The 16,301-nt window shown below is 61.7% G+C and overlaps 3 protein-coding genes across 12 annotated transcripts in view; 2 read left to right on the forward strand and 1 right to left on the reverse strand.

Annotated features, from left to right (window-relative positions):
* Dot1l (DOT1 like histone lysine methyltransferase) overlaps nt 1–5,509 on the forward strand; it is a 54,281-nt gene extending 48,772 nt beyond the window's left edge. For 6 of the 7 annotated variants that reach the window (XM_047531563.1, XM_047531565.1, XM_047531564.1 and 3 more), the window contains 3 exons: nt 322–1,275; nt 1,887–2,519; nt 3,646–5,509. In XM_047531563.1, coding sequence (XP_047387519.1) covers nt 322–1,275; nt 1,887–2,485 — 1,553 coding nt within the window. In that variant the 3' untranslated portion in view covers nt 2,486–2,519; nt 3,646–5,509. The remainder of the gene's footprint in view (nt 1–321; nt 1,276–1,886; nt 2,520–3,645) is intronic. The other variant, XM_047531566.1, reaches the window with a different exon arrangement.
* Nucleotides 5,510–6,489: 980 nt separating this feature from the next.
* Nucleotides 6,490–8,631, reverse strand: Plekhj1 (pleckstrin homology domain containing J1). Of its 3 annotated transcripts, none has more exons than XM_047531577.1 (6): nt 8,069–8,617; nt 7,909–7,976; nt 7,775–7,841; nt 7,254–7,344; nt 7,102–7,160; nt 6,490–6,700 (listed from the first exon to the last, which is right to left on the reverse strand). In XM_047531577.1, the coding sequence occupies exons 1-6, from the start codon at nt 8,160–8,162 to the stop codon at nt 6,639–6,641; spliced, it is 441 nt and encodes a 146-aa protein (XP_047387533.1). In that variant the 5' UTR covers nt 8,163–8,617; the 3' UTR covers nt 6,490–6,638. The 3 variants fall into 3 exon arrangements, with proteins under 3 accessions (XP_047387533.1, XP_047387531.1, XP_047387532.1); XM_047531575.1 differs by having other exon boundaries at nt 6,490–7,023; nt 7,097–7,160; nt 8,069–8,600; XM_047531576.1 differs by lacking the exon at nt 7,254–7,344 and having other exon boundaries at nt 6,490–7,023; nt 7,097–7,160; nt 7,775–7,976; nt 8,069–8,631.
* Nucleotides 8,632–8,667: 36 nt separating this feature from the next.
* On the forward strand, nt 8,668–16,212 carry Sf3a2 (splicing factor 3a subunit 2). Of its 2 annotated transcripts, none has more exons than XM_047531571.1 (9): nt 8,668–8,817; nt 10,600–10,763; nt 11,298–11,369; nt 12,826–12,872; nt 13,300–13,409; nt 14,442–14,491; nt 14,574–14,714; nt 15,180–15,248; nt 15,347–16,212. In XM_047531571.1, exons 2-9 carry the CDS (start codon nt 10,638–10,640, stop codon nt 16,103–16,105), a joined length of 1,374 nt encoding a protein of 457 aa, XP_047387527.1. In that variant the 5' UTR covers nt 8,668–8,817; nt 10,600–10,637; the 3' UTR covers nt 16,106–16,212. The 2 variants fall into 2 exon arrangements, with proteins under 2 accessions (XP_047387527.1, XP_047387528.1); XM_047531572.1 differs by lacking the exon at nt 8,668–8,817 and adding an exon at nt 8,854–9,288.
* Nucleotides 16,213–16,301: the final 89 nt, after the last annotated feature.

Genomic DNA, 16,301 nt, shown 5'->3' on the forward strand with positions numbered 1-16,301 from the left:
GTTCCTGGCGAGGTCAGACCAGCTGGTTTCTTGCCCAGCCTGGCCACCCCACCGAGAGCCCCAGTTCTGGGCTCCGACCTCCATTCCTTCCACCTCACAGCCCTGCCCTTCCCTTGGGGATGTTGGACCTGAGGCTGTGGACACAGTGGGAGGCTTTGTTCTGAGGCAGACTGCTCTGACCCTCCATGCCTCCTCCTGCCACGCTCAGACCCCCTGCCTGCCCCGTCCTCAGCATCTTGGAGGCCCTGCGGCCACCCTGCCAGGAGTGCCAGGTCCCATGTCCAGTGTCTTGGTGGCCTCACACCTCTTGTTCTTCCTCAGGTGGAGGCTTGGGACGGAAGCCAGCCCCTGCGAGCGAGCCCGTCAACAGCAGCAAGTGGAAATCCACCTTCTCGCCCATCTCCGACATTGGCCTGGCCAAGCCTGCAGATAGCCCCCTGCAGGCCAGCTCCGCCCTGAGCCAGAGCTCCTTGTTCACCTTCCGGCCGGCCCCAGAGGAGCCTGTTGCGGCTGAGGCCAAGCTGGCCACCCACCCAAGGAAAGGCTTTTCTGGCTCGCTGTCGGGGGCAGATGGGCTCAGCCCAGGCACCAACCCTCCCAATGGCCTGGCCTTCGGCGGGGGCCTCGCCGCAGACCTCAGTTTACATGGCTTCAACGACGGTGCTTCCCTTCCCCACAAGGGCCCTGAAGTGGCTGGTCTCAGTGCCCCTCTGAGCTTCCCCTCCCAGCGGGGCAAGGAGGGCCCCACAGAGGCCAACCCCTTCCTGAACAAGAGGCAGCTGGAGGGCCTGGGTGGCCTGAAGGGCGAGGGTGGCCCTGGCAAGGAGCCCACTGAGCCCGGCCTGCCCTCATGTGGGCCCACGGACAAGGCCACCCTGCCACATGGCAGCAGGCCCAGCAAAGGCCGGGACCGCGAGCTTGACTTCAAGAACGGCCACAACCTCTTCATCTCTGCCGCGACCGTGCCTCCTGGGGGCCTCCTGGGGGGCCCTGGCCTTGCCACCGCAGTGTCCTCCGCCGGCAGTGCAGCTCCCGCCACCCAGGCGCACCGCCCCTTCCTGGGCACCTTCGCCCCTGGGCCGCAGTTCACCCTGGGCCCCATGTCCCTGCAGGCCAACCTTGGCTCCGTGGCTGGCTCGTCCGTGCTGCAGTCCCTGTTTAGCTCCGTGCCGGCCGCCGCGGGCCTGGTACACGTGTCGTCCGCCGCAACCAGACTGACCAACTCTCACACCATGGGCAGCTTCTCCTCTGGGGTGGCCGGCGGAACCGTTGGAGGTAGGCGGAGGCCGCCCCCAGCACAGCTTCCCCAGGGCAGGTGCCGCCTCCTCCCAGAGTGCTCGCTCTCCACAGCCGTCTTCAGGCTCCTTCCAGCGCCCTCTAGAGGCTGGGCTGAGCCTGCAGCCCCGCACCATGGCGGGCTCCGCCCGGTGCCCTTTTCTTGAACCCCGGATGATTGTCACCAGGCTGGAGGACTCTTGCCAGTTCAGCCTGCGCCAGGTTCTCGTTGTAACGCGTCCCTCTTGTTTTCAGAAGGCCACGGTGTACATAACTAGGCAGTCCTTTCTGCCAGGGAGGTCACCTGGTTAAGGGTGACCACTCACGTGCCCTGCGGCAAGGCTGGGGGAGCTGGCCGTGGGCAACAGGGAGCCCAACCACGCCTACGCAGACTCGGGCGGGCTCCTGGCTGGGCGCGGGCGGGCAGGTGGTCCCGAGGGGCGGGCTTCGGCCTGGCTGCAGGTAAGTGCCCTGCGCCTGCGCCCTGCTGCTTGGCATGAGTGCCCGCGCTGTGACCCAGAGCTGCGGCTGCTCGGCTCCCCACGGCTGTGCTTCTCTCGCTTTGGCTGGGCCGTGCCGCCTGTTGAAGCTGTTTTCTCTCCTGTTTGCAGGTGTCTTTAACCACACGGTGCCTTCTGCCTCTGCTCATCCGTTTGGAGCCAGTGTCGGCAGCGGGGCTGTGTGTAGCAGCGCCACGCTGGGCCTGAGCCCGCTGCAGGCGGCGGCCAGCACCTCGGCCTCTTCCTTTCAGGCCCCGGCCTCGGTCGAGACTCGGCCGCCCCCTCCGCCTCCGCCTGCCCCGCTTCCTCCTCAGCACCTGGGCCGACCCCCTGCGGGGCCGCCTGTCCTCCACGCCCCCCCTCCTAACGTCGCCTTGCCTCCTCCTGCCGCGCTGCTGGCCTCTAACCCTGAGCCCGTGCTTCTGCAGAACCTAGCGTCCATCCCGGCTAACAAAGCTTTTTTACCCCCCTCCTCTGCCACCTCTCTGCAGCCTGCTAACGCCTCTCTGTCTGTCAAGCTCGCCTCCCTCCCGCACAAGGTCTCCCGCCCCTCCTTCACGGTGCACCACCAGCCCCTGCCCCGGCTGGCCCTGGCGCAGGCCACGCCCGCAATCCCGCAGGCCAGCTCCACAGGGCCGTCCGCTGTGTGGGTTTCCCTTGGCATGCCGCCTCCTTATGCCGCGCACCTTTCGGGGGTTAAGCCTCGATAAAGACTTGCTTAGCTAGCAGTTCGTATTCTGTAAGGTAAGGCTAGAGCCACGCAGGGTGGTGCGCTCGAGAAACCCGGTCCTCCCTCCTGTGGCATAGAAGACGGCCCACAGGGCACCACAGAGGGCCCCGGGGGTGGAGGTGCCGTGCAGTGGGAGAGCTCCAGAGGCAAGGGCCACCGTTGTGAGAGCAGGTGCTGCTGAGTGCAGAGGGACGTGGCTCTCCGTGGGGCCCCATCGGTGGCCAGCCTCGGGAGCCAGGGGTACTGTGTCAGCTCCACGCGGTTCAGGCTCAGTGTGCAGGGCCAGGGTCAGGTGTAACCCCTAGGGGAGCCAGTTCTTCCTCCCAGGCCACAAGACCCAGCAAGGCTGAGAGGTGGCAGGGGTGGCCAGCGCCACGGCAGACTGCTGTTGGTGGAGTTACGGGGAGCCAGGGCATGTGATGGGTCCCCTGGTCTTGAGTCCTTGAACACACCTCATAGGAATCCAGAGAACCCAAGGCGCACGTGGCCCCTGGCGTGCTGCAGACCCCCAGATGGGCTTGGCCTTGTGTTTCTCACCGGCTCCTGCCCCCCAGCTCCAGGCAGCCAGGTGGGGCTGTCAAGGCACCTGGGAACAGAGGCCCAGCCAGGCCACAGGTGCAGGATGAGAGGGGCTCCCTGAGGCCCCACCCACTCCACCCCTGGGTGCAGAGGCTGTACCTGAGAGAGCTGAGCCCCCGGGCAGCTGCCTGGCCTGCCCTTCTAGGGAGCAAGGGTGTGCTCACCTGGTGAGGAGTTGGCCGTGGCTCTGACCTGTCCCCAGGCACGTGTGGAAGCAGACAGGGTCCTGGCTGCTGGGGTGTTCAGAATGCTGGCCGCCTGAGGGCTGGACACAGGCTGTATTTGGCCCCGTCTGAGAATTGCCGTAGCAGGGTGGCTGTGGTCAATCTCACCCGTGTCCTCAGGGTGGTGGAGCTGCGGGAACTGGGGTTGGCTGCAGCAGCGTCTGGGTGCCAGGCACCATTTGCCCACAGGGAACGCCTGCCCCATCCATCTGGAGAGGTGCCTGCAGGGCAGCTCTGGCGCCGTGGGTGTGTTCGCGGGCCCCGGGGCGCCTGCTGAGTGCCAGCTCCTTCCGCTGGCTGCTGACAGCTGCTCTCCCCACTCTTGTGCCACCTGCAGGTAACTAGGACTTCTACCTCAACCGCGCGACTATGCAAGGACGGTGTGGACCAACGCGCCCGCCCGCTGCTCAGTGCTCGCTGGCCTGCTGGGCCCCCCCTGGACGGCGGGGACAGGACAGGGACAAGGAGCTCCACTGTGAATCGGCAGCACGCACAGGAGGTGCTGCCACGGTCCAGTTTGTACTGTCGATAGTTTTAGATAAAGTATTTATCGTTTTTTAAAAAGTATAAACAATTCTGACTTATTTTATTCCATCTAAGTCGTCAAAGGCAACCTATTGAGAAGTATAAATGTCTATGTGAGAGAGAATCTATGTCTAGAGACGCGGACCTGCAGGGCGCCTGCCCACGGAGACGCCGACAGCCTGCCCGGTGCTATCTCACCACCAGGCCGTGCCTGCCTCCACCTCGGTGCTGCCCTGGACATTGGCCAACGCCAAAACCGGTTCTCAGCAATGCCCACCCCAGAACCCATCACTTGTTCCTATACCAAAGGCTCGCCTGACCCTGGGCAGGGGCCTCTGTGGTTAGGTCCCTCAGAGAAGGCCCTCTTCCCGGTGGCCAGCACTGACCTTGCAGCCCTGCCTTCCTCTGGAGCCCCTTGAGCCTGCTGCCCCTACTGCCCACTGCCCCCTGCCCCCTCACTGTGAACACCCCCACCTGTGAACCTTTTGGCCTAGGGTCCAGTCTGAGGCATGCTGAGAAGTGGGCACAGGCCTGCGGCAGGTGTGGCTCTGCCTGGTGCTCCTGAAGGCTCTGCACTGGGTGTCATGCCCAGTGCGGTCACTTTTACGTCCCTTTGTTCGAGTTTGTGGCACTCTGCTGGGTGATGTTGGGCAGGCCCCCAGTGGGTCCCCTGGTGTCTGTGTATATGAGAGAGTCACACTGATGAGTGACTATTTTATAGAGATGTGATGAGAATTTATAAATTTCATAGACTTGACTGCATTTATTTTTAGATTGTATAATGCACAGTGAACTTTAACAAAAGGAAAAGTAAGGGGAAGGAAAACCTTTATATTTATTGAAATGCACAAAACTGGCATGGGCTCCAGGGCTGGCCCCCACTGCAGACCCTGCAGGTGTGCGTCTCAGAGCTGCCTGGCCCACCCCACAGCCTCAGGAAGGCTCGGGCTTAAAACTGCCCACACTGCTGCTGTGGCTGTTGTGGGTGCTCCGGGCCTGGCACCTCTGAGTCCCGACCCACAGGTCTGGAGGTAATGCTGGCTCCTTTGGCAGCCTTGATGGTGCTGAGAAGGGACATACCGTGTGACCACAGATGGGCCAGGGCCCCCAGGCTGTCCTTGCCTCTCTTGAGAAGCCTGTCCCAGACCTGGCCCCTCAGAGCAGAGTTCTGCAGATGGTGCTGGTAACTCCGCCCCTCCACGTTGGTGCTCTTGGCCAGGCTGCAGGTGCTGTGCCTCATTCCCAGGGGCCCCAGCCCAGCCCTTAGCACAGCAGTGCCCTGCTTGGTGTGGGGGACCAGGGGTCACCTCTCACCATGCAGTTCCCCAGGGTGCCACTGGGTGACAGTAGCAAAGTCACATGCAGCGAGGCCCTGGTCTGATACAAACACGTTGTTTAAACACTGTATTCTTCCGCTAACCTCCCCGGTAGCGGTGGCTTGGGTGCGGGCAGGCCACGCCAGCCAACATGGACTCCTGCTGACGTGCCCCATTTAGACATCCACCTGCGACTGCACGTACGCTTGAGTGTTGGGAGACAGGACATGCTGGGGACACAGGCCTGACGTGGGACCCCACCGGGTCTCGGGTACTCCCAGGCACAAGAGCAAGTTCGCCCTTGAGCCCGCCAGGGGACAGGCACGGAAGCCCATGCCTCAGCTAACCGTGTGCTGCACCCCAGGCCCTGCTACACTCACACTCTCCCAGGCTGACCCACTGCCCGAGTGCTGGCGCCCAGGGAGGCTGGTGCGGGCAGCATTGGCAGGGCTGTGTTGGAGTCTGGTGCTGGACCCGGCTCAGCTACCTTTGGGGCGGGTGCTGCTGGGAGTTGAGGGCAACTCCAGGGAAGCCCTGGAGTGGCCACATGGCTCCTGCTCAGGAATTGTCAGGGAGCCGCAAGGACTGGGGCGACCTGCTCTCCTGGGACCCAAGGCAGCCTGCTGGTCAGCAGGAACTCGTGCTCGCACCTACACTGACCCACGACCAAGGACTCGCGGCTCTCTGCTCTCAGTGTTCCCCGCCCCACCCGGTGTAACGTCCATCCGCAGCGCGTTCCTGTGCCCGGCCTTTATTTGTAACGCAGCACTGCCTCCTCTCACTCTGTAGTGAACTCTGTACTCGCTGGGCGCACTGCCAGCTCCATCCCCGGCGCCCCCCATTGTCCCACCTCTGGGTGCTGTAATAAAGCTGTTTCCACCTGGACCTGGTCTGAATGCCATCCTTTCTTCCTGGTCACACGACAGTGATGTGTGTTGTCCCTTTAGTGGGGATCCTTCCACCCCAGGTGGGCCAGGCCCACCCTTGCACCCAGGGCCTCATGCACACTGGGGTGATCTTTTTGAGCAAAGACAGCCGATCTGCGACCCAGCCACAGTGGCGAAATGCTGGCTTGTTCTGATCACACCCAAGCCAAGGTCTCACAGCACCTGGGGTGGAGTCGCAGGGTCACCCAGGATTCCTGCGACCACAGTGCCCCTGCACTCCACCCTGGACAGGGGCCCTGGGACCTCCCCCACCTTTCGCGACTCCAGACCTCCCCTCAGTGAAGATATCCTCACATCTGAACCTTGAAAGGACCCCGGCCCTCACTTTCTCAGGAGTGGGCTCTGACTGCCTGCCTGGGTCCCCTTCCTCTTTCCATTGACTTCACCACCATCTGGTCTGGAAAAGAGGTACCTTTATTGAACAGAGCGAGCTTGGCCACCTGGAGACCAGTGCCAGGGGCTGGCCCCATCAGCAGGAGTCAAGTTCACGGCTGGTTGAGGGAGACCCCTCACCATTCACAGCTTCACCTAGCTTCGTACATTCAGCTGGCATGAACAGCAGGGTTGTGCCAGTCAGGTGCCCAGCAGGCCCTCGATGGTGCACCTGAGAGACCGGGCGGGGGCATGTGACGCTGTGGTGCCAGACCTATCTGGTGGATCCCAAGTTGGGAGGGAGGGGCGCGCTGTGCAGCTTCTCAAGAGGCAGTCCCTGTCCACCCCACCCACCCTCGGGCTTTGGACAGCTTTAGGCCAAAGCACCTCCCACTGCAGACCCAGTTGTGGGCAGGAACCCAGGGCAGGGGGCCCAGCTCAGGGTCAGTCCAGCTCATCCAGCCGGGAGCTGACCCTAGCTGACTGCCCATCTCTCGGCAAGCTGCTCAGCTGGAACCTGGTCTCCTCGGATATGCCGAACTGCTCCAGGGGGTCCTGTGGGGTGGACGGGGTGGCCGTGAGCTGGGTCATGAGCACTGACTGCCCCTGCCACCTCCAGCCAACACACCTTGCCTGTCATCTTCTGTATCTCATTCCTGTAGAAGATGAGGCTTCTCCGCATGTACTCGTAGCTGGGAAGAGGACGGGACTGGCTCAGTCACAGTACCTCGACCCCACCCCGTGTGACTGCTGAGCTGTGCCTCCCTGCTGTCTCCGAGCCCCACCTGGCCCGACGCAGTGCCTCTGTCCACTGCTCACACTGCTCCTGGCTGCAGCACTCAAAGTGGTACTTCCTCTCTGGGTCCTCCACGAAGCCTGCGGCCGACAGAGGGAGGCCGCCTCTGTCAGTCTCCACACGGTCCACACCCGCCTGCCCCAAGTCCCAGCTTCCCCTTGCCCGGGCCTAAAACAACTACTCCGGGGCCCCGACGTGGGCTCACCCTTTCGGCCTGCCAGGAGCTGAAGTGCACACCCTCCCAGACCCAGACCTGTGAAGGGACCCTGTCTGGAACTGGGCCTTTGCTGATGCGAGTCATCAAGGTGGACCCTAAAGGCGACGACTACTGCTCTCTTTAAAAGAGAAAAGTGGCCGCAGACGATATGAGGCGAAGCTCCTAGGAGCCAGGAGCGCGGCCGAGCCGGAGTCTCCCCTCCGCCTCTGAGGGCACCTGCCCTGCCCGTCCGCCCCCAGGAGGCGCAGGGGCCGTCAGGCCCCGAGCCCCGCGCGCGAGGCAGAGGCACTCACTGATGGAGAAGCCGCCGGGCTCTTCCTGCGCGACTCTGCAGCGCTCCAGCAGCAGGGCTCCGAGGGGCTGCGCGAGACACGGGCGTGAGCGCCGGCCGCCCGCGCGGGTCCCCCCTCGGCGCCCGCGCCCCTACCTCGGCCTCGTCCGTCCGGAAGTAGAAGAGGAAGTTGACCACCAGCTTCACCAGCCGCCGCTTGGCCACTGCGAGCACAGCGCGGGCTCAGCGCGGGCTCAGCGCGGGCTCCGCGCGGCCGCGAACCCCCCGGCTAGACGCCCCGGACCAGCCCACTCACCGCTGCCCTTCTTGGGCCCCCGCATGCCCAGCTCCGCCGCCAACTCCGCCGGCTGCCGGGACAGCGCCCGCAGCTCCTTCTCGTTGTAGCGCATGGCTGGCACCGCGGGGACACGGGAGCCAGAATGCGCAGCGCGCGCCTCTCCCCGCTCCCGGCCGCCGTCCGCGCTCGCGCCGCGGCCCGCGCCACAGAAGTCTCAGGGAGCTATCCCGGAAGTCCCGAAGGAGCCAGTGCGCCTGCGCTCCGCGGGCGGCCGGTCCCTCCGTCAGCCGCTGCGTGGCGCTGGCATGCGGGGCCTGTGCAGGATGCAGGGCCAGCGGGGGAGCTCAGCAGCCTTTATAAAGTCCTGAAATAGGCTGAGCTTGGGATGGAATCTGTTTCACAGCAAACCCTTTGACGGGCAGTGCCCTTTCCTGAGGCGTACAGGTGCAGGCAGAGGGAACCATTGCGTTTCCGGGAGCGTCTGAGGGCGCCCACTCGCGACAACCAGTACTGCGCGACTTAGAGCAGAACGAGTTCGTTGCGAGCGTTGTGCGCACGCGCCCTTCCGTCTCAAGCCTGCACTCAGGCCGCTCTCTTTTTCTCGCGCATCCGGGTTGTTCATCCGGGTCGCTGTGCGGACAGGGCATGCGCGTAAGGGAGGCCCCGCTCCGTTTGCTCCGGAAGTGGCTCCGTTCTGCGCGTGGCGCGTGCGCAAAGAAGTTTTGGCGGTCGCCGAGAAGGCCTCGGCGTTGCGGCCTCGGCCCCGGGTGAGGAGCGGCGCGGGCTGAGGGCGGCGCCTGTCGGGGCCCCGGAGCTCGCCGGAGCGGGGCGGGTGTGGGAGCAGGGCCGCGCGGCCAGGGAACGCCTCTCGGGAGGCCCGTTGGGGCGGGACGCGGCCAGCGCGGCGTCGGCGCCTCGGAGCCCCCGAGCGCTGCGCGTTAGCTGCCAGAGCTGGTCTCGGCGGCCTTCTCACCCCTGAGCGCGCAGTTCCTCTAGGACGGGCGGCCTCGGAGCGTTAGCTGCCCCCGGCGGGCTCAGCGCCGACCCGGGACCCAGAACCACCTCCTCCACCCCGCGCGCCCCCGGCTGTGTCCACGTTCAGCACCCGCGCGCCCTGTAACGGGTCAGAGGCCCGATGCCGCCCGCCCCGCCGCTGTCGCCTTTTGAGCCAGGGTCTTGCTGAGTTGCCCCGGTGTCTGGGGCTTCAGGCTGCGCCACCTCTCCTGCATTGTTACGAGGTTGAATTCGCCATCCAGTGCTAACACTAGTAGTGCCTAAGGCTTGACTGCTTTTTTGTACCATCTGTCTTTCTTTAAACCCCAAACATCTCGTGTGCACGTTGGTTGTATCTTCTGCGTGCTTAATCGAGTTGATACCCCGTGTTCTTGCTCTGCCTTGGACTCGCGGCTCTCCAGCTGCATACAAGTCCAGTCTGCTGACCTGAAATGGGCTTTCCCTGCTCTGGCTTTCAGTTTGGCCAACTCTTTCTTCCGTCAGAGCTCGTTAGTTTCTAAAGAATATGATTTTTTTTTTTTTTCCCGATTGGAAATGTCTCTTTTTTACTCTCAGTGCAAGCAGTTTGGGTATGAAGCGGGTTGATACATAGGGCTGGGCTCTCCTGAGGCTCCAAGGAGAGTCCGTGTCCCTCCTCCAGCTCCTAGAAGCCCCACCGCCCTGCTCCATCTGCAGAGCCAGCCCCCAGCGTCTTCCAGTATTTCTTTGACTCTGGCCTTCCTGCCTCCTCACTGAGGACCCTGGTGACACTGGGTCCCGGATAGTATAGAATAATGCCCCGTTTCACAGCCCTTTGCTTAATCCCATCTGTGTAGTCCCATTTGTCATACATGGTTACAAAGGTACAGTTCCTGGGGATGAGGATGTCTTTATGAGCTGTCATTCATTTGGTCTCCTGGGCCTTATCTCTGAGGTTACTCCTAACTGAGGGGTCTGTGGAAGACATCGAACAGTCTAGACAGAATGTTGTGTGACCAGAAGAATCTGGCTGGAGTTTGGGTTTGAGTGAACCTGATGGCATATGAGAGTGGTGACCCAGGCCTATGGGGGCATGGAAGAGGGTGACTCAGCCTTTTGGGTTACAAACAGCTCTTGAATATGTGTTGCAAATTAGGCCGAGGGGATTCAAATATAGCTGCCTTGCTGGTCTCCAGCAGATCCTCAGAGCTAGAGAACTAGGCGTTAGTTTGTAAGGAGTGAATGTAACTGGACAGAAAAGCCAGGGAAGCGGGTGAACTGGGCTTTGGTGAGTCAGGAGTCTTCCTGGAGGCACTGAGGCTTGTGTGCAAGGACTGATCTTGCTTTCCCTGGCCTCAGCCTCTGCACTCCCAGATTGTGCCAGCTTCCTCTCCAAGACCCTCCATGGTCACTGAGAGGTGTCCCTTTAATCCTTTAGGCTCCTGAACCAGAGTCTCTGGAGACAGTTTCCATCCTCGGGCCTGGGGCGATGAGACTGGTTAATGCAGGATGGTCCTTGCCACAACTCTGGCAGGCGTCCTGAACCATCACATGCACTCTCCTCTCTGTCACTGCAGGTTTCTCCCCTGTTCCATAAAGCCTCAAGGCCTTCATCATGGATTTCCAGCATCGACCTGGGGGGAAGACGGGGAGTGGGGGTGTGGCCTCCTCCTCTGAGAGCAACCGTGACCGTAGGGAACGCCTCCGACAGCTGGCCCTGGAAACCATTGACATCAACAAGGTAGGCCGCAGGGAGGTGCTTGGACCCTGTGCAGCAGTCTTCCCTGTGTGCGCGTGTGTGTTTGTGTGTGTGCTGGGGATTGAACCCGGGGGCGCTCAACCACTGAGCCACATCCCCAGCCCTAGAGACAAGAGTCTCACTGAGTTGCTTAGAACCTTACTAAGTTGCTGCAGCTAAATTTGAACTCTCCATTCTCCTGCCTCAGCCTTACGAGTTGCTGGGAATATAGTCATGTGCCACTGTACCTGGCAGAAGTTGGATTTTCTAGGACAGCCAACAAGAAAGAGCACGTACTGCAAGGCTCCTTGGTCACAGGAGGTTCTATCTGGGTGACCCATGCCCTCAGTCACGAAGACCTCCTCCTAGGCCATGGAACCAGGGCTCTGAAGTGTACCAGCACCTCCAGGCAGAGCTGTGCTTAAGGCTTTTCCTGACCTGAGCGGGGCAGACCCAGCAGGTCCCAGGCCTTCTGGCCTTAGGGCCCTAACCACGGCCAGTGAACTCCCTGTCTGACAGGACTTGTTTTCTGCTTAGGATCCGTATTTTATGAAAAACCACCTGGGATCATATGAATGCAAACTCTGCCTGACGCTTCACAACAATGAGGTATGTCTCTCAGCTCTACTTTGGGTCTGGCCTGGGCTCAGCTTTCCAACCTGCCACCCAGCAGAAGTCCCTAAGCCCTCCCTGGTGCTCACCCTGCCTCTGCTTCCTCCCAGCCAACCTCTGCCATGCTGAAAATCCCAGCTCCACGCTTGTCCCGTCTCATCTCTATTATTAATTTTCTTTCCTTTTTTTTTTTTTTTTTTTTTGGACTGGGGATTGAACTCTTAGGTACTCAACTGAGCCACATTTTCAGCCCTATTTAGCATTTTATTTAGAGTCAGGGTCTCACCGAGTTGCTTAGTGCCTCGCTGATGTTGAGGCTGGCTTTGAATTCATGATCCTCCTGCCTCAGCCTCCTGAGCGCTGGGATTACAGGCGTGCACCACTGCACCCAGCTTCTGTGTTGATTCTGAGAGGACAGAGGGGATCACCTAGGACCCCCCACTGAACAGCTGACAGCCCACTCACTGGGCCCTTTTCCCAAACTGTGTCTCTCTGTGAAAGACACCCATCACTGAAGATGCAGGTCACGTCCCATCTGCCCTCTGCACGTCTGCTGGGGGTGCTTCCAGCCCCCTTCTATCGTGAGGGCAGGAGGTGCGGGACGCTCTGCCCACCGTCTAATCTGACAGGCGGGGTCTCTGAGAAGAGCGAGAGGCCCCGCTGTTCACAGGCGCCTAGTCCTGGACAGGGGCTTTCCCCATGGTTATGGGAGCCAGCGGATGGCTGCAGTCGTCCAGTTGTGGACTGGGAGCTGGTCTGAGAGTGGCTGGGTGAAGGGTCCCTCTCTGCTGCCTTCAGCAGCGATGAGGCTCGGCTCTCAGCCCTCTTGTATGTGTCTGCATGCTGCTGACACACTGTCCTGTCCTTCAGGGCCTCTCCTCAGTGCTGTGGACACTGGGACTGGATCACTCTCAGGAGTGGGCATCCTGGACACCTCAGGGTGCTAAGCTCTCATTTCCACCCACTCCAAGCCAGAACTCCCCAGTCATGACAACCACACGTGTCCTGGACATGGCTTAGTGTCCTCTAGGGGCAAGATCACCAATTGAGACCCTCGATAGACGTATGTGGGGGACAGGCTTCCCAGGGTGTGGCACGAAGTGGTGGGTCAGAGGGTTCCAGGTATTGATCTGCTGGCCACACTGCAGCCAGGTACACACATGCACACCCCAGCAGGACCCCACTGGCCTCTTGTGGTGCTTGTTTCTGGGGCATCTCACGTGTGAACTGGGTGTGTGTCACGTCTCCCTGTCCCCACACCCTGTGTGGACCAGCTGGAGCTTATTTCTTCACTCTGGGTCAGGGGCCTGCCTTGCTCCTGGCCCCCTCTGTTCCCCCTCTTGGTACGGGACCAGGCAGGCTGGTCTTGGTCATCCTTTTACCCCACACCCAGGCCCTGGGGAGGTCTCCTGGGTCTTCACTTGGCCATTGTCATCGTCCCTCCCCTCTGCAGGGCAGCTACCTCGCGCACACCCAGGGGAAGAAGCATCAGACCAACTTGTGAGTACCTTGCACCCCTGCCACTGATGCTGAGCCTTGGCTCAGGGGGTCTAAAGCCAGCCCAGGCTGCACCTAGACTGGACAGGAGCTGCTCACCCGTATGGCTGGGGTGCACGGGGAGGATCAGTCCTCGACCTGGCTGGAGGTTCTGCCTGCCTTTTAACTGGATGGGCTGACTCAAGAGTGGGTCTCTGGGAAGAGCAGGAGGCGTGGAAAGCTCCCAAGGTTCCTCCAGCAAGGCCCAGTGGGACTGTGACAGGAGGAGAAAGCTGCCTTTTCCTTGGTCGGCCCCTCCCAGCCTTCACCCTCATCCCCCTCGCCTTGTAGAGGAGCTCCAAGGTCGGGGCAGTGGAGGGAGGCATTGGGGCCAGTGGCCTTGGTGGCCTGTGTTTGCAGGGGCTGCAGCACTTGTTTATCCTGACTACAGGGCCCGGCGAGCAGCCAAGGAGGCTAAGGAGGCCCCTGCCCAGCCAGCACCCGAGAAGGTCAAGGTGGAGGTGAAGAAGTTTGTGAAGATTGGCCGCCCAGGCTACAAAGGTGCGCCTGTGGGAGTGACCAGCAGGCCGCAGCTGCTCTCCAGCAGGAGTGAGCTCTCTGGGCCTTGAGTTTGGGCCACACAGCCTCTGATCTCTGAGCTTTTCATGGCAATCCTCTCTTGACCATGGCCTTTGATTCCCCATCCTCCCCAGCCAGGACCACTCCCCTGCTGGCCACACCAACCTTGTGTGTGCCTCAGACCCTCAGTCCTGACATGTTTCTGTGCTCCTTGGGGCCAAAAATGAAGTCAGGTAGCCTTTTCCTGTGAATTTGAGAGAAAATTTCTTATAACCTCTAAAGAGGAAGGAAAAGGAGGGAAATTTGTTTTCAGAAGCAATTTATTGGGTGGGTCCATGAGCTGAGGGTGATCTGGGTTGGAAAGCTGTGTAAGTGACCAGGTAAGCACACAGGGAATTGTGTTCCTAGGAGTTGGGAAGGCAGATGGGCCATTTAGCGTTTCTTAAACGGTGGGCATGTTCTGTGAATTGGCCCTCTGGGTAGGATCCACAAAGCAAAGGCCCTGAGGTGGTTTCCTGGTGAGCAAGGGCTGGCTGGAGTAGCAGGACCCAGGTGGCAGGCCACAACCAGGGTCTGACTCTAGTGAGGAAACGTTGATGGGTTGTGGTCAGCTCCAGGATTCAGCCGCCATCTCCAGCAGCTTTTCTTTGGCACAAACTGCCACTCCTTGGTACGGGAGCTTCCTCTCTTGCTTACCCCACGCACAGGACTAGGATTCTGGTTGGCCCCACTTAGATCCCAGTGAGGTGGCCCAGAGACCCCTCCTGGCTGCAGAGTCCCTGCTCTACTCGGTGGTGTCTTGGTGTCAGGGGCCGAGGCCTGACTGGGAGGCCTCCAGGAGTGGGGGTGGAGCGCTGTGCTGCATGGTGTGCTCTCCAGGGGATCTGGGAGAGGGAACCTACCCAGGGACTCCCCAAGACCCATTCTCCTGGGGTGGGCAACATTAGGCCACCCCAGGGTCTCCTGGCCTCAGGGAGGACCAGTGCCCTGGACCTAAGAGCCCCATTGTTGCAGTGACCAAGCAGAGGGACACGGAAATGGGCCAGCAGAGCCTCCTGTTCCAGGTGAGGTGGGACCCAGCACTGGGGGTAGGGTGGGGGCAGAGGCATGTCCTGAAGGGCAGTGCTGCCTCTGACTGCCCCACAGATCGACTACCCTGAGATCGCCGAGGGCATCATGCCTCGACACCGCTTCATGTCTGCCTACGAGCAGCGGATCGAGCCCCCAGACCGGCGCTGGCAGTACCTGCTGATGGCTGCTGAGCCCTACGAGACCATCGCCTTCAAGGTAGTGTGGCCTCTGGTCTCCCCATTCCTGCATGAGGGGTGGGAGCAGGAAGGGTCTGTATTGGGCAGTGGTCCCCATCAGCCACCACAGGTTGGAGGTGTAGCTCCAGAGTGAACACTGGCCTGTTGGAGGGTGGTGAAGCAGCAGGGGCCCCAGGGCGGGTGCACTGTCTCAACTGGGAGCCTTGGCCTTGTGGCTGCTCCGCTGGGGACCCTGCTGGCACAGGGTGATGGTAGCCGTGTCCTGAGTCTTGACAAGGCACCGACAAGGGAACAGTGAGAGCCTGGGCATCGCAGGCTGCAGCTCTGCTGGGTGGTGGGGCTGGGTGAGCCCAGTCTGCTTCACACCAGGTCCAAGCCCTCCTGCCACTGGGTCCAGACAGGCCCCACCAGGCTTGGGCTCTGGGTCCAGGGTCCTTGTGAAGGCTGAGGCCCAGGGTCCCAGTGTGGCCTCTGTCCTGCCTAGGTGCCAAGTCGAGAGATAGACAAGGCTGAAGGCAAGTTTTGGACTCACTGGAACAGGGAGACCAAACAGGTGAGTTAACGGGACCTAGGTGACCTGGGCTGGGCCTGGGCGCTGCGGGGGCCACCCCAAGGCCACAGGGTCTGATGAGCTCCAACGCACCCCTCTAGTTCTTTCTTCAGTTTCACTTCAAGATGGAGAAGCCTCCAGCCCCACCCAGCCTCCCCGCAGGGCCTCCGGGGGTGAAGCGGCCACCACCCCCACTGATGAATGGTCTGCCTCCCCGGCCACCACTGCCAGAGTCTTTGCCCCCGCCCCCACCAGGAGGCCTGCCCCTGCCTCCCATGCCCCCCACTGGGCCTGCACCTTCGGGGCCCCCCGGGCCTCCCCAGCTGCCTCCACCAGCTCCTGGCGTCCATCCTCCAGCACCAGTGGTACACCCCCCCACATCTGGAGTTCACCCCCCTGCTCCTGGGGTCCACCCTCCAGCTCCTGGGGTCCACCCCCCAGCACCAGTGGTTCACCCACCAACATCTGGGGTCCACCCCCCTGCTCCAGGGGTCCACCCCCCTGCTCCAGGGGTCCACCCCCCAGCCCCAGGGGTCCACCCTCCAGCCCCAGGGGTCCACCCTCCCCCAACGGCTGGGGTTCACCCCCAGGCCCCAGGAGTACATCCCCCTGCTCCCGCGGTTCACCCTCAGGCCCCGGGAGTGCACCCACCAGCTCCTGGGATACATCCCCAGGCACCTGGGGTCCACCCCCAACCTCCTGGGGTCCATCCTGCAGCTCCTGGGGTCCACCCTCAGCCTCCTGGAGTTCATCCGTCAAATCCTGGGGTGCACCCCCCAGCTCCTATGCCTCCGATGTTGAGACCCCCTCTCCCCTCCGAAGGCCCTGGGAACATCCCTCCCCCTCCCCCAACCAACTGATAGGCTGCCTCTTGTATATCTGGTTTCCTGTTTCCCCACATAAAGAAGTTCTGAGCTTTTGTACTGTCCCTAGAGCCCATTAAACAGATTCCCGTGTCTGCAGTGGACCAATGGGGCACTGTGGTGTGGGAGGACTGTGGTGTGGGGCCCGTGTCTGCCACATGTGGGGTTCTGGCCTCCACCAGGACTTGTGGAA

The sequence above is a fragment of the Sciurus carolinensis genome, chromosome 17 (genome assembly GCF_902686445.1).
Source record: "Sciurus carolinensis chromosome 17, mSciCar1.2, whole genome shotgun sequence".
NCBI lineage: Eukaryota > Metazoa > Chordata > Mammalia > Rodentia > Sciuridae > Sciurus > Sciurus carolinensis.